Source organism: Scleropages formosus, chromosome 11, assembly GCF_900964775.1.
Source record: "Scleropages formosus chromosome 11, fSclFor1.1, whole genome shotgun sequence".
Lineage (NCBI taxonomy): Eukaryota > Metazoa > Chordata > Actinopteri > Osteoglossiformes > Osteoglossidae > Scleropages > Scleropages formosus.
Window position 1 is genome coordinate 22564538 of NC_041816.1, and position 24581 is coordinate 22589118.

The window sequence follows — 24581 nt, forward strand, 5'->3', positions numbered from 1 at the left end:
TGAGTTGGAACAGGAAAGGGCTTAAAGGATGCAAATATATCGGTTATTTGTTCGCCGTAAACTACTTATAAGCAAGTAAAAAATCAATGACAAAAAAAATTAAAAGACAGCTAGAAATGATCATTTCTATTACAAATATAAAATATATTGTTGTTATCATTGCCATGCATGAATAATGTTTTTTTTTTTTTTTTTTTTTTTTGTATTTTAATTTTAGGTGACGTTTTGTGTGGGAACTAATTATTTTTTCCAGAACAAAAACGACAAATCAACTGCCTCACGGTGGTAATTCGCCTAATTGTTTGATTTCATGGAGCGAAATAACCCCATTATGTGAGCAATGGGTGCATAAAATAAGATTAAGATTTGAGTACAGTAAAATGACCCTGACATTTGAAAAAGGGGGATGTTTAAAATGCGTTTTGGCGCCACCGTGCGGTGAAATTGCGCTGTTGCGGCTCACACTGTCCGCATAAGGTGTTCTGAGCCGGAGCACAATTAATAAAGAAATTGTTCTCCCCAAATAAAACCTCCATCTACATGTGTCTTGATATGTCATTTCAAGATCCTCTGCTGCCAAGTAGCAAGAAGAATCAATGTTTGATGGACTAGTGTTTGAATTCTGTGATATCAAAATTATGGAAGGATGAGTGCAGTTTTAAACAGCAGTTACATTCGCATTTTACCAAGTGCGGGCAGCATTAGGATGTAGTTTTTCCTTAGCGCAGTGTTTAATTTTAAATTAATTATTAACAGTACTGTTTTGCCAGGCACTGGAAGCTGAGTTGTCGGACTTTTTCTGCATAACTAAGAAATCCACTTGGTGTGAACAGAATAAGAAATAGAACTGAACCTTCCCGCGTGTCCGGTCACCACAAAACAGGTACTATTTCTACCAGAAAGACAATCGAGGTGTTGCAATAACATAACTTGTTCTGATTTTAAAACCGAAGCTGTTTTTATTCTTTGCCGTGTAATTCCTTTAACTGATTTCTTTACACATCTAAATGTATACTTAAATGTAAGTTTCATTAAGTAATGATAAAATAATAACCTAATTTGCTTTCTGACCACGAGAGGGCAGTATATACCAATATCTGTCACTAGTACATAATTTTGTATCTGAAAAACCTTCAGCATCGTCCATTATTAACCTAAAATTCAATATTACCAGTTTAACCACATTTCCACGTGAGGTAAATTTCTGGCTAAAATAATATAGTTTAAACTGAGACATTCGATTACTCACTGTAATCCATTATATCTATCTGAAGAAAAAGGCTGAGAACTGAAACTGTTTTCTTTTTACAAACCGATGGTATTAATAAAAGTATAACAGTGTGCAATTTTCAATGAAGGTTTACCTGTCTATCAGTCCAATTGATTGTATAAACTAAGTAGGAGTTATAAAAAACCGTTCACTCGGCGCAGTATGACAAGAGTAAGGTCGTGCCTGCACTGACTGCTCACTTACGAGAAATATACAGTAAATACTTAACGCAACAATGTTTTCCGAAACTACAGCACAACGAACCCCCACCGAGCTGACGCTTTGCTCCGAGGCACCTTGCAGATATGAATAATGTCACCGCCCAAAAGAAATCGCACGAGGCTGCGGCGTCATTCTTTTACATCAAAGCAGTGACGGCACAATCAGCGATATACTTTATTTACCTGTTTATAGAGCGGGGTATTCTTTACTAATTCAGAGTAAGTACACTGTCATTTCGCAAGGGTTTTATAAGCAGGAGGGAGACTCAAACCCGGGCTCTCCGGATTGCATTAGGCGACCGGACTACAGAGTCACCTGCTGCGCCCGCTTGCGCGAACCAACTAGCCTCCTTAGGCGCGGTCCCACGAACTGTGCACGTGGGTAGCGAAGCCGCGCCCCTCCCGGGCAGTGAGTGTTTCTCATCATCTCCCGCCGTACCTGCACGAGCGCAGCAAGCAGAGCGAACTCGCGCCCGTCCGTCCATCCGCCCTCCGTTTTGACGCGTGCGGCGGTGCGGTCCGGCTGCCGCAGCACGCGGGCTTCCCTGCCGCGAGCGCGCTGCTGGGATGCGCCGGCGGTGAGGGGGGACGGACAAACAAACAAGGAGGTGTCGCTGGAGTGTGATGCCGCGGAGCGAAGAGCCGGTGCGTTTGTGCTGCCGTAGAGCGCCGCGCGCACCCCCTTCGACTGCATGGAGGCGCAAGGAGGGGCAGGGAGCCCAGGTACGTGTCGCATCGGGAACGCGCGGGGAAAGGGAACATACGCGTATGAACGGTGGATGTAAAAGAGCCACATACGGCAGACGGAGACGTGTCGCAAAAAAAAAAAAAAAGGGGAAAAAAAGTACTCGCTGCGTTACTGGTCAGCAAGGTAAATTAAGTGTCATCTAAACTAACTTCTGGTCCCTGCCCAGACATGCGGCTGTATAACTGGTTTTGAGCGTTTTAACGACACACTTTTCCTCTTGACGGGTAGAGAAACGATAGCGAGGAGAGCTGGTGTGGGGCCGGACCGAGTGGCGCGAAGCGCGAGGCAGGAGGAGGACTGAGGCAGGGCGCGCGCACAGCCGGGGGCTCGAGCGAGGCGCTCGCTCCGCTGCAAACAGCGCTGCTCTTCCTTCCGGCATCAGCTGTTTAAAGCCGCACAATTAACAGTGTAAAACTGCTTAAAACACCGCGAGCGGAGAGGCCACAGCGCAGGGGCTCCGCGGTAAATCATGTGACCCTTGTGTCCCAGTACAGTAATAAATAATTCCGTAATAAATACAGACACCTAAGGCTTAGGCGCCCTCGCGCTTGACGTGGCCAAAGCAAAGGCACCAGGTGTCCCGGTTGAAACCCTCATTTTACGGCGTGTGGGTCCCGGGTTCGACCCGTGCGCTGAAGCCTCAGCCTGTGTGATCAGGGCACGGTTATTTACCCAGAATGGGTACAGCGAGAATAGCTTGCGTAGATATGCATATGGGTAAATCATGGTAGAGTTATGTGACATTGTGATTGTAAGTAACCTTGGAGGTGATCAGATCTGCCGTTATGACCTGTTTGACCAGTAAAACCTCCAAACCCTTTGTCTCTCCCACAAAAACCTGCATTTTTCCTCTTGTAGAAAGATGTTGAAATTAATTTACCTTCAATTAATTCACACCCACGAGACGCTCTGAAAAAGAGTAGGGTGTCAGTCGCTCTAGGGATCCAACACCAGGCGTTTCTTTGAACGGTTCTGAAACGGGAGCATCCAAAACCAAGCCTTATAATGAGGGCTCTGCAGATGGGGGGAGAGAGGTGCACTGGGACACCAGTAGGGTTCACCTGAACTTCATATCTTTGGACTGTGGGAGGAAACCAGAGCACTCAGAGGAAACCCACACAGGCAGAGGGAGAACATGCAAACTACAAAATGAGCTGGGTTCGAACCCACACTCGGGCAGCCCAGGCACTGCGAGGTAGCGGCACCGCTACGATTCCCTGTGTTTAAAAACCTGTAGAAATTAAATTCTTTAATTTTGACTAAGCACAGTTAAAATGGACTATTGCAGTTAATTTGCATTAAAAGCTTACAAAATTAGGGTTAAAGTGGTCTTTTACCTGCAGCGGAGCGGTGTACTCCATGATGTACCCTGACTGTCCTCGTGCACTATTCTTCCAGACGATGTTCTGGACCTCAGTGACCCTGATTTAGGATAAAAAGTAATTGGCTGTGAATGAGAGGGGGAGTGATTGTTTACCGATCGCAGGAGGCAGAGGGCTTGAGGCAGAATTGCTCCTGTCTAAGAAGCCAGTCCACTGCACTGTCCTCATAAATGTAGTGGCACAGTAAAGGTCCTTCAGGTGAGTTTATGACATCTCTAGGTGGTGTGTCAGAATGCCAGAGAAACCCACAAACATGTGAAGGACACAAAGACTGTATCTCTCACACACACACACACACACACACACACACACACAATGTCTACAACTGCTTGTCCCGAGTGGGGTTGTGGCGAACTGGAACCTAACTCGGCAACACAGGGCGCAAGGCTGGAGGCACAGCGGACACGCCCTGGACTGGATGCCAGTCCACTGCAAGGCACCCCAAGCAGGACTCGGACTGCAGACCCACCGTAGAGCAGGTCCCAGCCAAACTCACTTCGCCCCAAGACGCTTACAGCTGGGGTTACGTATCAACATTAAATCATGGACGTAGTACGTTGACAACGGAAATAAATGTGGGGCTGGAGGAATGTTTTACTCGTTCCGTACTGCTAAGTATAGGGCTTTATGTTAAAATATTTCCGGTGAGTAACTCTGACATACACAGTGAAGTGTCGTCGTCATGAGTGAGGACAACAAAAAGTATGATTGGAATTTGTCACATTGCTCTGTTTATCCACCTCTGAACATAAAATAGGATGTTAGAACTTCATAATTAATTGAAAATGTACAATTATAGTCACAGCGCTAAAGAAATGTGCTTTTGATATATCTTACTGTTGCATATGAATATTACTCCAACAGAGTGTTCAGTCCTCGCTCAAGATGTCCCGGCACCATGTGTCTGGTCTAATTGACAGCTCCTCTCCAAAACAGTGTGGCCCAGCAAGTGCTCTGCTTCTTGTTGCCAGGCAAGACAAATGATAGTCTGATACACATGTTGTTGAGTCCTGAACACCCTGGTCAGATGTGAGCATCACCGTGTGATATTTTAAGGAAGGAAACTGTGGGTGGTTGTGTTTGAGGGACAGAGGTGTGTGTGTGTGTGTGTGTGTGTGTGTGTGTGTGTGTGTGTGTGTGTGTGTGTGTGTGTGTGTGTGTGTGTGTGTGCGCGCGCGCGCGCACACACACGCACGCACTTATCCACCTGTAGTCAGAGCTGAGAAAGAGATTGCCGTCACAGCTGATGTTGGCACTTATTTAATTAAAATGCAGAGATGGAATGAATACCTACATCCAGAACACAGCATGAATATTAACTGGACATAAGGAATATGTTATTCAAGAGTGTACAGTATACAACAGTGTTTGCTGAGCTGTTGTAAATGCTAGAATAGTCTGTTGTGTGCTGCAGATGATTTTATTCTCTGCCCTGCTGTACTTGGGCCATGTTGTGGGATTCTGTGGTAATAGCTGCCTACAGTAGTCATGTTGAGAAAATCCTAAATCAGGTCACAGCCCAATAAATCACCTTTTTAGGGCATTAAACTGTACGGCTCAGTCAAATGCTAGCCTTGTAAAAGGTCTTATGGAAAAACATTTTACCCCTCGAGACATAAAAAATAATAGCAATAATATTGATCAGGACGATAAAAGTGAGTTTTTGAGTCATCCCAACTGGAAGGTCTGGTGTTAACACTTTAATACTTTAGTTTATTTACACAGCGACTCAAGTTCTTTTAGTTCAAGTTGCAGCATTGAAGTTTTCAGTTGTAGAGACACTGCAGAGTGAGCAGAGAGATGGAAGTGAAAAAGAAGGGCAGTGATTGCCATCCGTTCCTAACAGTCTGTATCCTGCTGGCTGTGCCCCCTTATTCCTTTACCTGTGTTTCATACGCCGTTTTTCGAGCTGTCCGTGTGAATGACGTATGAAATGCAGAACTTCTTAAGAGGAGACGCCAAGATGTTAGGGCCCCGAAATAGCACGCATGCGGTGATGCACGTTTACTAGACGATAAGTGTGGACGCTACTTTCCGAGCCTGTTGAAGAATTCCTCGCTGCCTGTTTGTTTGCCTCCCGCAGCCGAGCCGAACAAAGACGTCCAGACCCTTCTGAAGCCGTCCGGCTCGGGAGACCTGACCACGGAGTCATCCCACAGTCCCTCAGGAGAGGATGACATCTCCGTGCCCACCTCTGGGCTGCTCCAGGTCACGGAGAGGAGACGTGAGTGATGGGCTTGTGCTGGGGGTTGGGTATGAGGCAAGGGCACATGATGTGTGAAATTGGATATTATTTTTAATGTGGCTCCAGTATGTAGATGTCCCCCCCCCCCATTGAATAGGTGCGGTACCTCTGGTATATCCATTTTTATAGCTGTGTATTTTGCTGAAGGAATGTGGTACTGTAGGGTTCCGTTATTGTAGCAGGGCCTGGGCTTATTGTAAACCATTCCCATGGAAACATTCTGAACCGCACAGCGCAGCTTTTCCCTCTAATAATGACAAAATGTAACAAAGTTCTTAGTTATGTTGATTATGATTAGTTTACCAATTAAAAAATACCACTAGTTCTTCTAGAGTGTCTTTAATTTGAAGTACTATGCAGTCATTGGAAGATTTTAGAAGGCACCAGAACGTTTCAGAAGCCGTCTGATTCTAAAAGGTATGGAATATATGGTGCCTGGAACCCAGTGCCAAAATTAGCTAATTTCAAGAATGCGGAATATTTTTGTAAAAATGGACATGTAGTACAAATAATGCCAAAAATACATTTAATGTAGCAAAACTGAATAGAAAATGCAAAAAATGGACAATGTTTGTGGCATTGTGTAACCTATGAAAGACGGTTATATTTTATATGATTTCAGGTACTTTAGTAGAGAGGAACACCTGTTCAGACTGTGTGTGTGTGTGTGTGTGTGTGTGTGTGTGTGTGTGTCGCCTGCTGGCCTGTGAGACAGTTCCATCGTTACAGATGGCAGGAGACTGTAAATGCTTCTAGTGCCGTATCACAAACAGGAGAGTGTGCTTGCTCCTGTCAGAGCCATCACTGGAGGGTTATGAGTATCCGAGAGAGGAGGCCCCATCACCAGCTTCCTGGAATATACATTCAGACACAAACTCTATGAAGAGCCATAGTACCAACACTAGTACTCTTTCCCCCCCGTGTAGGAGCCACCCTGTGCGTGGCACCAATGGCTTAGCATATCACTAGTGAATATCAGCGAATCGTCAATGAGGGTAGTCAGCGTAACTATGGTAACACATCAACAACGAGTGTTGACATTGTAGTGCACAAACAGCCCTTTTCCCAAGGTGAAACTCAGGCCGGAGCTTTGGGGTCATGACCAAGGTACCTGACCTGGGATGGTGATTCTGAGGTTCAGTCCTGCGATAGGAGCATTCAGTGTTGTTCAAATAGATGAGCGAGCGCACGCGCACACTTTTTTGTCATTGGCAAAATATTGTACAGCACTTCATGCTGTAATCAGTTTAAAACGAAGACCAGACTCGATTCAAGATGACTGTTCAGTAACCCTTACCTTCTGGGACGCTTAGTTTGAGTTCAGATGAAGCCAGCGATTCATCTGTCTGTCCCTACCGTGTGTTCTTCATTAATTATTGACAGAGAGGGGGTGGGTTTCAAACAAAAAAGACAAAGAAAACTGACTAGAAACCAGGAAGGGGGGGGTGTCACCTCTTTATTAAATAGCCCCCCCCCCCAGTCCTGCATTTCATTTAAATATCTCTTGCCGGGAGGCTCCAAGACAGACAGCGGCATCCTGCTCCTTCAGAGAGGGAGAGATCCCTGGGGAAGCTGGGAGAGATGTTTCTGCACCCTGACATCACCCCCCACCTTCCGCTGAGTCCCTTTGAAACAACAATTAGGGGAAAGGGGCTGGTGCATTATGGATCTCCTGCAGGTGTCCCTACTTGGCTGTGCGTCGCTGCTTGTTTCGTGTAATCGCACCAGTTTGGAGAAGCAGTTCTCATCTCCGTCAAATCCGCCTGCGAAGTGGGATGATTCATGGTGACTTATGTTGCTTGATGTAGTCAGGTGTTCTAGTAGGGACAAATCTAAACTGAATACCTCCTGGGACGTGTGACTGTTGGGCTGGTAGATCTAATGCTGCTGGTTATTGGGTCATATTAATGTTGGGGATATTTTACCACTGTGACACTAAGTCATTTTGCTAAAAAAAAAAAAACTTGCATTTATGTACCTGGCTGACCACTTGTGAAAATGATGTGAAGCCTTTGGAAAAACTGAAAAGGACATTTACAGACAGTGCAAGGTTTTGTAAGTGGATGAGAGTGCTTGCGAGTGAGGGGGTTTGCATGATGGGTGTAAAAATTGTAGCTAGCATTGAAATAAGTGGCCTATGCAGGATGGGAGATGAGTCAAATGACCCCGAGTGGAGACAAAAACCTAGATACCAGTGTTATGGAATTTGGGATACCAGTAAATTGTAAGTGAGCTGAAAGCAGCTAAGTGATGGAACAGTTGTGTAGCAGATAGTGCTTGTCTCTCATAGCACTTGGACCGTGCTGGATCAGGTGGTGTGGATGAAGTTCGACCGGTTGGGTGAAGTTCAATCTCCGCGAAGGCTGCGCAAAGCTTGCATGTACATTCTCCCTAATATGTAAACTTTTGTTTTGATTTGTGCTCATATTCTGTAGAGGCTTAATGCTCTTTGCAGTATTGAAAGTTTGCGGTTACCCAGGTGTCAGTATAGACTTCTTGCAGTTTTCAGTGTAGAATGTATATATTTACCGAGCAACCTAAAAGTCTGGTTCAGTTTTATTGCAGAAGATAAAAAGGAGGATGCAGTGGGACATGTGCATTGGAATTTCATGATTCCCATTTATTGTGGTAATGGAATGAAGAAGCTCTGAATCAAATCTTTGTTTCCTCCTCACCTTCAGAGAACCAGGAATCAAGAAAAGTAATGGATTAAATTTTGTCTATTCCAGCACCCTGTGTGGATTTCCTCTAAGTCCTGTAGTCTGTCCTCACCTTGTAGTGTGTATTATGTTGCACTGCTGTACAAGTGTATGAATGATTGTGGCGAGTTGAGTGCAGTGTATTGAGCATTGTAAGTCCCCCGTCGGGGGTCAAGGTGGTAAAGGTGTCCACTAAATACCACGTTATTACTGTGGAAAATTGTGTGCTACGTGAGTAAATGTAAACCGGTACTTTTGTGGGAACTGCAGTTTAAGGTGGGCTGCCTTAGCAGAAGGTGAGCTATTTAGTCTTGTTTAGGGTCACCTAAAGAGGACATGTCACTAGCAGATGGTTGTCCACTGTCTCCATTCCCCTGTCCCTCCATTCTGGTTTTGCATGTTATGAGAAGTGCTCATGGGAACACAGGTGGACCCCATCATGTCAACCCTGTCATGAACCTGTCCCCAAAGATGGATCAGCCCAGCCAGTGCCTGGTCCAAGGCTCCATTCCATGCTGACTTGCTGTTTTGGGAAGCTCTGAGCCATCAACCATCTGCGATTCCTTCAGTCTTTTACCGAGGGTTCATTGAGTGACAGAGAGCACAAAGTCCCTCCAGCTCTGTCCCTAATTGCTCCTAAAATAAAGCCTCCTCTGTCTGTCTGAGCAGCCTGGGGCTCCTCCGCTGCAACCGGGGCAGCTCGTCTTATTAAAAAGATGCTAAATCCACACCTATTCATCTGAGCGCACAAAAGTGCCTGCTTCCAAAACAAGCATGCCGGCCCATGCCCCCGCCCCCACCACCACAACCCTGTCATTTTTAAATGTTGCCAGTGGAGTGCCTCCCTCAATCTGCATGTGGTTTAAAGGTGTCAGTCAAGCCCTTCTCACATGTGGGTTCCTTAGAACACTTACCTCTTGTACAGCTAATTTTGAACTTTAAAAACTGTCTTATGTGAGCAATAGATTTGTGCACAGATCTACTGTGCAATTAACAGTGGTTATTTAAAGTAAAGCTTTATAAAGCCTGCCCAACACCTTTCATATTTTCCTTTATCATATATGTTTCTGGATATGGGACACAGAACTGTTTTACTAGTGGTGCTGAACAAAGGAAAATCTCGAGTGCAGCCCTCAGAAGAAGAGCTTGCTGTAATTTGCTACAGCTGACTCACTTTCCATATCAGGCGTACTGGTAAAAACCTTTGAAATACATGTCCTGGTAAGATGGGCAGCTTCTGTCCATGTTCACCTTTCCTGTCCGCGATGGCTTTTGTGGCCTGGTCAGAGACTGCCAACTTGCTCAGTTCCAGTCCTCCTGATATGTTACCTTCCCAGATTGTGAAACAAAAACAAACATCATTATTAAATACATTATGAAATCCTAAGCAGTTTTCCAAATAAATTATTTTAATAAAGTGGTAGGGGGTTATCTAAAATTACCTTAAGAACACCATGTTATAGAAGTATCAGATGTGATGTGTTGCCATAGTCCCAGGTGCCTTGCAGAGGTCTAAGAGGACAAAGGGGACTGATATTCTTGTTTGACTCCCACATGCTCGTACACACCCTACCAAGAGGGTGCAATTTTTAGATTACGGACACGCAGACAAGGCGTTTGCGCGCACAGACTCGGCGAAACGAACACGCTGCTCCCAGTTGCAAGCTGCAGCCATATCAGAGGCTAAAGTGCAGCAGCAAGACACACATCAATGGAGGGGTGCTTTAAACATGGCGGTGCTGAGGGCTCTGAGAGTCGCCGTCAAGCTGCAGAAGGAGCACCAGGGGTGCGGTATCAGCTGATTAGATGCCAGCCATGTGCTGGCCTGATGCCCAGCAGGAAAAGCTGGAACAGCTGGGGCTAGCAGCGTGTCCTCTGGCCGGTGCCTGGGAACACAGAGTGGGGCCAAGTTGATGTCTATCTGCATCATGACTTAGCTTTTTTCAAAAAATTTTTATTTTTTTTTTTAAATAAATACAGGATTAGGAAGCTTTAATCAAGGGGAGAAACATAGCAGTTTATGGAGGTTGCGACAGGTCAGGAGGGCTAGGACATGCTGAGAGACCAGGCAAGACATTTCATCCTTTCTAACTGAATTTGGTTTGTGTATTTGGGGAGGCCGGTAGCAGAATCGGGCTGTACTGCAGACCCAGGACCTGCTGTCCACACCATCGCACGCTGCGAATGTTGCCACGGGAACTGCCACCCTTTTCCTTTCCTGTCTCACACGTACACACACTTCCAGAGATGTCGGTGCAGAGAGAACTTAAACGCAACTAATGCTTCTTATGCTTTCCACGGATTGGAGGTAAATGATAACGATAAAATATTTACACAGTAACAATGAAAAAACACAACTTGTGTTCGGGTACACAAACTAAATATAAACACACAAAGATCTGACCGTCCTGTGTGTGGTTTTTTTTTTTTTTTTTCTTTCTTTCTTCCCTCTCCTCTCCTCTCTGCGCGCACACAGTAGAAACCAGTCACCTAATATGAAAATAATCCTGCCGCATCATGACCTGCGAGTGACCGCTGCTCACGCCTGCCAAGTGCAAGATTAGAATGGCAGTGTAAATGTTGGGGCAGAGCAGTCTCTCTGCAGGCTGCTCACCCTGCCCCTTTGTTTGTTCTCTCTCTCACCGGGTCAGAACCCCTGAGCAGCGTCTCATCGCTGGAGGTGCACTTTGACCTCCTGGACCTCACCGAGCTGACGGACATGTCTGACCAGGAGCTGGCAGAGGTTTTTGCCGATTCCGATGAGGAGAACCACAACGAATCCCCTGCTGGTGAGTCCAGTACGCTGCATTCATACAGTTATCGTAATCATTACTAGCATTACCTGTATTATACTGTGTTTCCTAACTTTAATCCAAGGTGACATTTATCCGTGGATAGAAAAGAATTGTTTTCCTAGGACTTTAACTTGCAAATCTGATTTTTTTTTTTTAACCGTCTTATTAAACCATGCAAATTTTCTGCCCCACAAATCACAGAATAAGTGGATTTGTATTTAAACCTGGAAGCCCTGAGCACAGAAACATCTGAATTTTTTTTTTTTTTTTTTTTTTTTTTTGTTTCCACTGTTTGAGCATTGCTATCATAAGTATGTGAGATGTAACCAGAATTTCATGAGTGGCCATTAAAATGTAAAAAAAGAAAAAAAAAAAAAAATAGTTGAAAAGCTTTTTTAAAGGTTTCCCCGCTGTGGGCAGCGTAATGAGAACACGGTGTGTCTTTGTGAGAAGGGGTGACGGACCCAGGTTAGGCGTGTTGCATGTGAGAGGGATGAATATTATATTAATTCACGTTTATTCATTTAGCAAAAGCTATTTTTAAAACCAATGTACAACTCGGAGAAAATAGACAGAAACAGACAGGGATAGATGTAGAGGTGCAACTCTGTTAGTGCAGTCAATTACTGTAATACTACCCTTTTACCAGCATACATTACAGTGGTATACAGTGCTTGAAAGTATCTGAACCCTGTGGGGATGTAATATTTTATACAAGAATAATGACCAACAAATTTATAAAATGACCATGATTTACATACCTGATTCTACTTACTTGGTTTAATCAGTACAACTTGGGCTTCACTTATTTTTACACCTGCACTACTTGCATGTTTCTACTACACACGATTTCCTCTAAATAAACATATGGAATTGGTCGTGACACATAGTGTGTCACATGAGAAACACTGATTCTCATTACATAACTGTTTTGTGGTAAAACCGAGGGACACAAGGGGTTCATGTACTTTTAGGCAGTACTGTATGTGTGTGTAAAATAGGTAGAGAGTATATGGACTGGCTTGTTAATTAGGATAACATTTGTGCTGCATTAAATTAATACAGCCGTCCCCTGTGACACTTTTTTTTTTTTTTTTTTTGCACCATCCATCCTATTGTAAACGGTTTCCAGTTATCTATACAGGCAGTATCATGATTAGTGTGGCTGTCTTGCAACCTCAAGGTTCAAACGCTTCTCCTGCTGGACTGAGACTGAGCAAAGAGTTTTAAACCGATTCAACGCAAGACCCAGTGGTATAAATGGATGTGGTGGACAAAACTAACGCTGTACGTCACTTTGGACAAAGACATCAGCTAAAAGAACAGTAATGGCGTAAGTGTAAATTTAGAACTGTTGTGGATTGAGTGTGGTGGGTGGGGGGGGTTGTGATAATTTGCCATACAAAGAAAATCCGTTTCATATGTAACGTTAAATTACAGACAAAGTCCTCCCTCTAGCTCTTGAAAACCATGTCTAGGGTTCGCTCTGTTAGTTTCCTTTCCACTCTGACTTTCCTTTTAATTGAATACTACAATAATATATTCTTTAAATCGGGCTTGTGCTGCTGTTTCCAGGTAACTATGAAAAATGTCATGAAACATGAACACGGCTGAATATCCGTATCGCACCTCTTGAGCCACATCAAGCTACACCAACGGTAGTACTTTATGAAATATGTTTTATGGGACAACTAGTCTGGTTAGGGCTTTATTTGTAAAGCTTAGTATAGTAACATTATTCATATAAACGTATGTTTTGGGTTATTTAGTGTCAAGCTGGGAACTGATAAATTTCCTTCGTAAAGAGGGAAGCGTCATTCAGCTGACGCTCTTCTCAAGCGACTTAGTGTTAGTGTACCTACAATTATTTACTTGTTTATACAGCTGGGTACTTTTACTGTAGCAATTTAGGGTAAATACCTTGCTCAAGGGTACAACAGCCAGAGGTGAGAGTCAAACCTGTGACCTTTGGGTCCAAAGGCAGCAGCTCTAAGCATTACACTACCAGCTATCATTGCGGTGCCACACAGTGAATTTAGAGTACCTTAAATTACCTTTCAGTTAAGACCTACTTAAAAAGGCTGACCTTAAATTAAATAGTTGAGGTAAGGTAATCGAAAGCCAGCCATGCATGCCGACCGCAGGCAGGAGTCCCCCCCTCCGAAAAAGCTCACGCAGCCTATCATAGAGCATTACGCTTTTGTACTGGTTAAAATGTCACTGATGTTAACCAGCATTCAAGCTCAGACATTAACTGGCAGCCACCTATGTTTTTTCTCCACCTTCTGTGACCAAAAAAAAAAAAGACTCATGTTTTATTCATCGCTGTCAAACAGCAAAGCCAGACTATGCAGCCTGTGTACACAGTAGCCCCCCAGCTGCGCTCGCTGAGATGCCGCATGGTGTCCATTAAAACTGTTGCAAACAGTAGAAGGGGAGCCATGATTCTGCAAATGTGTTATAAAATGCTCTCTAGGCTAGATGAGTTACAGCTCATGGACTCTGGCAGTGCCACCTTCCGACTCCTGACTTAGAGGGGCACGCGTTCCTCCTCCTCACTGTGGCTCACCTTTGCTTCGTGCCTGGAGCACAGTGCACCACCTGGGGTGTCCCCATCATGCCCTGCTGCGTGAGAGTAAGTCCCACTGTGGCAGAGCTATAGGGCCCAAAAGGATGAGTCATATGGCTGGTGTAAAACCACCCCCTGCAGTCCAAGCGGACGCCAGCCCTTAGGCCTGTGCAACAAGCTGCCCCAGCTGGTGTGAAACTGAACAGTCTGGTTAAAACGGAGAAGCTGCATATTGACGCCCCAACGCAGGATTTGATGTGGGGGGGGGGGTGTAAGAACGCTTTCAGGCTTCACACGCCATGAGACAGAAATCTCCATTAAAATGTAAGTAAACATAACTGATGTAATTATCGCAAACAGACTGGGAATGAAAATGTAGTATTTTTATGTGCTTTAAATCTGTGCCTTGTCACAAGAGACGATGAAATTTGCTCCGCAGTAGCGGTTTTATTTATTTATATACATGTATGGGTATAAAATATTTTTGTTAACAGCCTGAATTGCATGTTGACCCATTGGAATGGTGGTGTCTGCAGAATGGGAAAAATTTAAACATCTGAGCAATTTGAGTGTCTCAGCAGGTTTGGTCCATTGTTTACTTCTACGAGATGCATCATTGTCAATACAGGTTCCCTTGCATAATGAGCGTAGCTCCTTCCTGAAAAATCTGCTTGTGAAGTGAATTCTTGTAATAGAAACTTAGTTACCGTTAATTTAAAAGGGAAATATAAACAATGGGTTTCTAAGCGGCAAAAGTTTGCCCATTCTTTTCACAAAACGTGGAAAATTCCTGCCTTATCTCTTAGAGAAAATGTAATTCTTAAGCCTTCTCTGTTGAGCTATTCGTGAGGTGTCATTTGCAATAAATAAAGGGTAAATGAAATCGCACAATTCATTCCTAACAATGTCGCCTTTTTTAAGAGTTCTGTGCGTTTCATCGCTTCAAGTCATGAGACGTCTGGGAGATGCACAGGAGAAATTACTTGAGCTCTCAAGTCCGAATTCTCGTGATGTGAGCATTTGTTACACGAGCAAAAGCTGTATTTTGTTAATATCATAACTAAGAAATGGCTCAGAATGTTATACTCAACAAAACACCACACCTGAGTCCTTCAAGAAGCAGTGACTCTAACCATTATGCCACCTACTGCCCAAGTAAATATCTGGCAGTTCATGTTTGGTAATGTAATTTCAGGATTATTAATTTCTACTGAGAGGCAACTAGGAGTACAGCACAATGCTGAAATTAGGTCTGTGGAAAGAGGGCCGCAGTGTTAGCCCCGTGTCTCACGCTAACCTCATTTCTTGTGCAGTCTTGCCTGTGATGATAAATCACTAAGGTCATTAGCCATCTGCGAAGTACATTGCTGGCTACACCCATGCAGACCATTCTCGGTGCCTGATGAAAAAGATATTCATCGCTGTAGACTAAACAAAAGCCCTCCGGTTTCCCCCATTTCCATAGTGGCTACAATGTCTTAATAAATCACCGATCATGCGTGCAATCCAGAGCTGGTCACAGATGCTGTCTGGTTGGCCTGAAGGCCATCTGGTTGCTAGGCAGAGCCCAGATCATGGCAATTAATTGGAATGCATCAGGATGGGCCCCCCGTTGTTCTGGAACTGCTTCCGTTTGTAAACGTGTATTCCCCAGATTGCTCTTAGCCAATTAGCAGGGCAGATGCCTGTCCAAAACAGAGCTCCGCACCAGCCGTGGTGAGGCACAAGAGGGATTCGCAGTGCTTCCCTCCCTCCCCTCGCTCCCTCATCCTCAGCAATTGTCGGACGGCACGCCAGACCTCCAGCTGTACTGATCTTCTGACGCATCACTCCTCAAATATAGCATGTGGTGAGACCGGGCCTGCTGGGAGGGGGCTGGCCCACACCCCGGCGCTGCTGTGTCCTTTCTCTGGAACAAGGCACCACTGGCGGATGGGTGAATGGGAGGGAGGCTCTCCAGGAACGCTAGTCCTGGTACCTCCAAGAGACTGGGAAGGTTACGTGTTGAACTTACGTGGCAGAAGCCTTATGCTACACAACACTCAAAGCGCTCATTAAAAATCTGAACGGCAGACTGCATCCATCCCTTACGTGTCTGATGCTTGTGCGCTGTCCAGTACTGCTGACAGCGTCGCTTTCGCATCTACCACAAGGACGTTACTTTTTAAAAGTCTACTCTAGACTCTGCGCAGCGCTGCAGCGATTACGACCAAAAGGGGCTTGCAGCCAAGAGGGGGTTATCGGGTCCGATCGAAAGGCTGACGAAGGGAATTCTACGGGAAAGAAATAGAAAATCCCACGGGCGCTGAAAATGTACGCTTTCGACTGTGTTTGTCGAAAGGGAGAGTGCTGAATTATTCACGGCTCGAGCTCCCTCGGGGTTCGCTTTGTTTTGTTTTCACTTAACGCAGAGACCAAAGTAAGATTTGGTAGAACATCTGCGGGATTACGTAACGTCGGCTTGTCCCTCTTATCCAGCGCCGCTCGAAGACCCGGGAGCCAGCAGTAATTCTGATATTGTGTCCGCTGGCTGGAGTCACTGAAAGAAAAGTAAGAGGGACATATATACAATGACTGTGAACAACACACACACACATTATTTTACAACAGAGTACAATGTATTCTTGTACACCGATACTCAGACTGAGTCCACATTGACAAGGTCACAAATGATACACATCTCCTGCATGTAATTGTGTATTAATTTGTAGAGCTAAAACGGCAAGAGAAGTAAACTAAAATAAGCAAATAGATTAATAAAGCAGAGAAAAGTGATAAATACTGTACTTTATAATTATGATGTGACAGTAGCTGTACTGTACTACTGAAACACAGCACTGTAAAGAATCTGAAATGATGTCGCTGTCATTTGTTTTTATACAGGACTTGTTACACAGTAGTGTCCACAACATATGATGTGCAGGAGAACGTTTTCTTTGTGTCCCCTTCGAGCGGTTTGCTTGCACAGCGCCGGTGGGAACACTGCCTCAGAGTCAGTCGGACAGGAAAGCGCTCGTGTTGACAGATGCCACATTCGGAAGTGAATCCAAAACGCTCAGGCAGTGGTGTCTGAGTGGACATACTCAGCGTGTCAGAAGTGTTGTGACGGACAGGCTGCTCCTTTAACTCCAGCCGTGTCTGTGTGGAGTCGAGGCCCAGCAGAGCTAGGTAACCGGGGTCTGAGCAGTGCCAGTCGCGCACACACCAAGGCTAAGGAAACTTTACAGCTATATAAAGCTACTTCCAAGTTCAGTGTGTATCCAGTTCTACAGAGTAAGATGATCACAAATACTGATGCTTTTTAAAATGTAAATGTAGTGTTAATGAATTGTATACAGTATTTTAGTGTCCACTGTCGCAGAGTTCATTATTAGTTGTTACTTGTTTGGTTAAATAAAAAGCAGTGATTAGCACAGTGCCTGGGCTTTGACAGATGGGACTGAATCCAGTTGTTTGTCTGGCGTTTGAATGGTCTCCCCGTGTTCAAATTCTGCAGTGTGTAACTGTATGTTACAGTGCTCTGCTGTATAGATGGGTGGATGACTAGGTAATTCAGTGTATCTAGCAAAGTAAGTCATGTTGGATAAATAGTTTAATGCTAGTTAATCAGTGTATATACTGCCTTGAAGAAAAGTCTGCTAAATGTAACTGGCGGTATATCGTCAGTCTGGTGCGGTTTCCTTGCGAATTTACACACAGTCCGAAATCACTTGTCCCAAGCGGGGTCGCGGCAAACCGGAGCCTAACCCAGTAACACAGGGCGCAAGGCTAGAGGGGGAGGGGACACACCCAGGACGGGACGCCAGTCCATCGCAAGGCACCCCTAGCGGGATTCGAACCCCAGATCCACCAGAGAGCAGGACCCGGCCAAACCCGCTGCGCCACCGCACTCCCTACATATTGTATAATATAACCAAAAAGCAGGGACTTTAGCACAGGGAATAAGATACATGAAGTACAGGGCCCAGACATAGTGGCCCTCTGTTCTTTTTTTTCCATCATTTGTTTGCACTTTTAAATCAGATACATTTATTCATTTAACTGATGCTTTTCTCCAAAGCAACTTACAATTATATAACCCAGCAACACAGCGCACAAGGCTAGAGAGGGAGGGGACACACCCAGGATAGGGCGCCAGTCCATCACAAGGCACCCCAAGCAGGACTCGAACCCAAAACCTGCTAGAGGGCAGGACCCAGCCAAGCCCGCCACATCCCCCTATTTTTAATTTATTTAAAAATGTACCCAGACTCAAATAGTTGCAAATATTTCTAACTTGTACTTTAAGAGAAGTCACAAGGCTGCGATTGCATTCATGTTGAAGAAACAAATAATTGCAAAACCTTACATAAACAAGCCTTTTAATCACTTCAATACAACTAGAATTATTCTGATCGAATGTGTCACAGAATAAATTAGGCTAAGCCACACGCTGTAAGCTGCAAGATTAAAAAGGTCTTAAGGCAGCTAGAAGAGGAATTTAACACTGGACCATTAACAGGCTCCTGCCCCCCCGAGGTTTAACAAGCAGCAGCCTTGAAAGGCAGACTAACATTGTTCCCAGAACTCAGAGTGCACCTGTTGCTCTGCTTTTTCCTTACAAGTAACTGCTCTTCACTTGCCCTTACCCACAGGAGAGGTGACATTGTCTCCCGCCTGGGATGTCCCTAAAGTGGGGTAGGGTGTGGGGCGTAACACTTGCTTCCTGTAGTAACGGCCAATATTAGCTGCCAGCCTTCTAGAGCCCAGGCAGAAGTGTGGAGTGGTTCCGTTATGTGCTGCTCCTGGAAGGGGTAGCAGAGCTGCCACCTTGCACTCAAAAGACCTTGGTTTGAATCCCACCTTCTGCTGTAGTACCTTTAAGGGGCTTACCCTAGACCGCTCCGGTAAAAGTACCCTCTTGTTTAAATGGGCCAGTTGGTGCAAGGAGCTTGATGATGTCAGTGGAGAAAAGTGTTGGCTTGCTTGCATTAATTAATGTAAATGGAAAGCTACAGCGAGGGGGGAAAATGTGACACGTCTCGCCGCGTGTAGCGCAATCTGCAAGACACGGGAGCTCGAGCAGCTGCTATACATTTGATCCCCGCTGTCAAAGTCCAGCAGAGATGTGGCTCGTCCTCGTTCCACGTTCACCGTGCCATCAATGACGCGTCAGCACTCCAGGGGTCTGACAGGACTGCTGATGGCCCCGGGGCTCTTCGGACAGAGAGATTTTGGCTATTTGCTGCGATGCAGTTGGAGGAGGGAGGACTGGGAGGGCTTTGTGGGACAGTCTGAATTCTGTCTCGAAAGCAACACAATCAATGTCAAGGAGATCGATATCTTCACCCTTGGTAGATTGACAAGAAACAAGAGTGCACGGAATACATAACTAACGCAGTTTTATTTAATACACCTGTTCCAGAACCTCAACTAGATGGAGGACCTTAACTGTGCAGTATGATTATTTATAAAGGTTTTTAAAAAAAAAAAAAAAAAAGTTTAATTTGTGCCTAATGTCCACATTAAATAATAGCTGATGAAACTTATTGTCTGAATCAACTTCAATAAAGAGCAAAGTTAAAGCAAAAACCAGTAATTTGCTGTTCCTCAGAACCAGGGTTGGAAACTACTTTCTTAGTATCAGTATTAACTATTAAACTCCTTTTTGGACTGTTCTCTGCATGTGAAACCATTATACAGCATGTACCAGCTGGTTTTGGACAGACACATTTATTCATTTAGCAGATGCTTTTGTCCAAAGTGATGTACAATTTATGCATTACATTGAGAGAGACAGCTGCAGACGTGACTCTCAAGTAAACCTAGATTGTTACCTACCACTTGCTGCACCAGGGTTCATCGTTCAAGTAGGTGCATAAAACACAGAATAGACAAATCCTAATACTCTTACAATTTTTTTAAATATGAAGATACACAATAAGTAATACAGTAAGTAAAACATTGTCTTTCTAGCTACAAGAGTAAAGTATAGGGCATTTCATCTAAATAATGCTGTTGAATAAGGACATCTCACTCTTCAGTCATTCATAGCATAAGTGGCTATGAGATAAAAGTATAATTATGGACCAGATACTCCGGCTTTAATGCAAATATGCATATAACTATGTTCTGTATTATGTATTTTTGGATAATGTAGGTCTGTACTTTAACACAACTACCATTATTCATGCTTCCATAGCCATCATCCATACTTTACATGAATGAATTAATGAATGAATATGTCCTGTTCCTGTTATGTTTCCAATTAACCTCTTAATCATAACAGCAAAAATGCTTTATTGGGATTTTAGGATTAAGTAGAACGAGAAACTGTGCGTTCAGAACATGACCTCACTATGGTAAAGAACAGTAGTCCTTGTTGGACTTCTACTCTGTGGCTTTCGGGACAGAAAGATGAGCAGCAGAGTTCATCTGTAGTACTCCAGCCATGAGAGAGCAATGAGTTCAAGAGTCCTCATCGTCCTGCTCTCGCACCATGCTGATCTCACTCAGTCACATCCCTCCACCAACCCAAAACTTACTTTCACTCTACTTTCATTTCTCGGATGTTCTCTTATGCCGCATGAATTGGAAAAGCAGGGGCTTGAAGGCTGAAGTACTGAAACATCAATAACGTTTTTCCCAGGACAGTACAGCAACAGAGAACCTCTAAAGAAATGTGAGAAACACAGCATTAGCCAGAGTCCTTTTCATTATTTTCGTTAAAGTAAATAAAGAGCTGCCTATATTTTTACCTTGTACCTGTGCACAAAAAGTGCTTAACGAAAGGTGACCGATTCTTCTTTCACAGAGAATTAATTCATACGCTCTGCCTGCATTTGTAAAACAAAGCAGAATTTACAAGAAAAAATTTAATTAAAATAAGTTTTTCTGTCAAATCTACTCTCGAGGCACAGTTTCCGTTTATGGGAACGATGGTGGTAATATTTTATGTTGGCGTACCGGAAAACCAGAGGTTAATGTATTCCAGTGCAGAGCGCAGTAGGAAACTGGATATTCTGGAAGAAAACGGCATCAGCTGTACCCAGCTTTTACCATCAGTGTGTTTGACTGGGTGCTGTTCGACTCCCCGTGCGGTAATTTCACCACCACCCCCGCACGAACACAAAGAGATGCCATTTGGAGAAAACCTGAGCGACTGTGGTACCACAGAGAGAGAGGCAGCTGAAGACGCCTACAGGCAAAATTCTGTTTAATAAATTAGATGAGTTCTCTCAATAAAGCCCTTCCGTGCATTATTCAGCTACTTATGTAACACTCAGTTGCCACTTTGCAGTTTGAGCGTGGTTTTTGTCTACAGGATTCTTCCTCCTGACTATCAGCCGGCAACAAAGTTATGAAACTGGACTTGCGATGAGAAGGTGCATTGGAAGATACTTTATCTCAATGGTCTTCTTTCAATAGCCACCTTAAATGGATAAAACATACATTTGCAGCTGTAGGTATAATAATTCAGATTATATAAGCCTTTCAGTGGACTCATTTAGCTGATCCTTTTACATTTGTCCACTTAGCAAACACTTTTCTCCAAAGTGACTTACAATGGATACTATGCAGTGTTACTAGTCCACACACTTTATTCACCGCGGTGACTTACGCTGCTAAATACACGACGTACAATGGGTCACTCATCCATACATCAGTGGAACACACTCTCTCTGTCACTCGCACACTATGAGTGAACCTGAACAGCATGTCTTTGGACTGTGGGAGGAAACCAGAGCACCCGGAGGAAACCCACGCAGACACGGGGAGAACATGCAAACTCCACACAGACTGAGCGGGGATCGAACCCACATTCTCTCGGACCACTCAGGTGCTGTGAGACAGCAGCGCTACTCGGTGTGCTTTTCTCCAAAGTGACTTACAACGTTAAGGTACTTACGATTATTTACCCATTTATACAGCTGAGTAGCATTACCCAAACAATTTAGGTTAACTACCTTGCTCAAGGGTACTGCAGCTGGAGGTAAGACTCAAACCTGCAACCTTTGGGTCCAAAGGAAACAGCACTGACCACTACACTACCAGTTGTCCCAAAGTACTTAATGTACTCAATGATTTAGCCCATTTATACAGCTGGGTAATTTTTGCTAGAGGAATTTAGGGTAAGTACCTTGCTCAACAGTACAACGGTTGGTGGTGGAATGTGAATCTGCTACATCCAAGTACAAAGACAGCAACTCTAACCACTACACCACCTACTGTGCTGTAGCCATGCAGACCAACCTGGAACTCTGACTGTTCTCGACTCGCAGCCCATCTCACGAGAGAACGGGCCGTACATCCGTGATCCCCGCAGTTGTGTTTCACGCATATTCTTTCCCCCAGGTCACCGCCAACCCCCTGTGCCGCGGGGAGGATACGCACGCTCGCCCTCCTGGACCCGTTGCAGCAGAGGGGAGCAGCCGCGTGACAGGAAGCACCACAGTGACTCGGAAAACACAGAACCCTTCCTGAAGACAGAGCGGGCTAAGCAGCCGTGAGCGGCTCGGCTCGGCTCTGCAACCCGGAGACCAATGGTGCTAAATAAACTGGCTCAGCTAAGCGCTGTGCCTTGTAAACTATGCCAGTGAAATATCCATAACACACACGCATACATGCACACGCTCCTTCGGCATATATGTACGCGCTCATTTTATCGTCACTCGTCATTCGGTAAGCGAAATGGGTCGAGTACCGGATCTCCACTTAGGCACCTCCTGGGTGTAGACCTGTGTCAAGAACACCCAGACGTGGTGCATGCTGGGAGCTGGCTACAGGAGCCAGAGGGATCAGCACAAAGACTAGGTTAGGATTGCACCCGCTAGGACTGTTTGTTGGTGTGAACAAATATGAGGAGAGTCTCCTAGTGCTGTCCTCTCCACAATGCTTGTCAAGTGGGCTTCCTACAAGTCATTATGTGAACCACGTCAGCTGTGACCCATTTCAACACCAGTGTGTGTTGCGCTGCCTTTAGAGGAGCTCTGGTGTCAAAGCAGCCAACAGATAGTTAAAATATAAGAGAGACACATACACACTTGGTAGCATTGCGGTAGCAGAGCACCTTTTTTCATGTGCCTGTTGATTAGTTGATCAATTTTAAAAGTACACAAGTAAACTCGCTCGGTGAAAACACAAGAGTGGACCATTCCCATGCCAATATTTAGCAATTCCCCCCCATCCTTCTAGCATTAATGAGAGGAAGGGGGGGAAAAAAAAAAAAAAAAAAACATTTGCCATAGGGAACCAAAATCCACAACACCCTGCCATTCATAAGAAGAAAATTATTCAGGAGTTTCCTCGCAGTAAACATATGAAGTTTTATCCGGTTCTTGCAAAGCGTTCAGATTTCAGCTTCCAATTACATGCAATGAAAGCGAAAGCGACAGAAAAATTACTATTAACATAAGAATTTAGGAAAAGCGAGGTTTTCAGGTTCTGAGACACTGGACTCCTTCGAATCATCATGTTGTATCATTTGCATTGCTGGTAAATATAAAATGCGGTGAAATACATAAAACCTGTTGTGTTTACTTCAGAATGACCTATTGTACAGCGTTTGATTGTCAGTAAGTATGCAGCGTATGCTGCTGTGCGCTAGGCAAACATTTATAAGAATATTCTTTAAAGAAGTCCCCCCCACCCCCATCGTTTCCAGTTCGAAAAAAGCAGCACATTTACCCCTCGCTGTACTGAACACTCACAATGGCACTGCAAACAATACCTCCATTGGAGAGGACAGAGTCGGAGCCTCGCGGTCATGTGGCCGAGCGCACAATTGTCCTCCTTTTCGCTATGTGGGACTGGGGGCGGGGCGGCGAGCTCAGGGAAAACACAGGTTGCGGAGAAATCTGTCGGGAAGAACACGTGCGGTCACCTGGCCTTGAAATAAAATGTTTTCTTTCGCAACACGGCAAAGGGGATAATAAGGGGATAATTAGCAGTCACCCGAACATCCCCGGCAGGTCATTAAGCCTCCGCCGTATGCCCACGGCCTGTCGTCCCAGGCAGCATTCAAAGCACAGGACGTGAAGCATCACAACAAAAGGTGACTCATCCCGCTTGTGTTGTTCATAGAAGCAAAGAATTGTGTTGAATTCACCAGTCCAGAGCACTGTCCAGGTATGGACTGTGTGTGTCACGGACTCTTTCCAGCACTGAAAAGTGTTATTCGGGCTTTTTTTCAGACCCAAAAGGGAGAATGATGGGCCTGGGAGTGAGGCTACAGTGCCATGGGCTCTCTTTTCAGGGGGAACATGCCAAGGGACTGGTACACACCATCCATCTAGTCAGCATTCAGCACAGCATGCCACTTGACACACACACAGACACACACACAGACTTGCAACTGTTCTTATGGCACAAGAGCAACCCCCTCCATCATTCTGTCCTTCCTCCCAGCCAGCGAGTCAGGTCTTCAGCAGGCAGTGCTGGCTTGGATTCCGATCACGTACCCGCTGTCGCCACGCGAACGGTGAGCTCTGTCCTCCAGGTTTCACAAGGCAAAGGCGAAAGCAGCGGCGGGTCCAGTAGGTGTGGCTCTAGTCCACCTGCCCACACCAGCAGGTGTGAGGGTGGATAGGGAAATGCTGTACCACTTCACACACGTACCACACTCCCCGGGCACTGCTACTGCAACAATGTTAAAACAGACAAGTGGTAAACTG

At 44.9% G+C, this 24581-nt stretch overlaps 1 protein-coding gene across 1 annotated transcript; it reads left to right on the top strand.

The window, feature by feature from the left end:
• The first annotated feature begins 1858 nt into the window (after positions 1 to 1858).
• Positions 1859 to 23524, top strand: LOC108940995 (dysbindin domain-containing protein 1-like). Its single transcript, XM_018763420.2, has 4 exons — positions 1859 to 2214; positions 5705 to 5845; positions 11217 to 11354; positions 22264 to 23524. The coding sequence occupies exons 1-4, from the start codon at positions 2184 to 2186 to the stop codon at positions 22416 to 22418; spliced, it is 465 nt and encodes a 154-aa protein (XP_018618936.1). The 5' UTR covers positions 1859 to 2183; the 3' UTR covers positions 22419 to 23524.
• The last annotated feature ends 1057 nt before the right edge of the window (positions 23525 to 24581 follow it).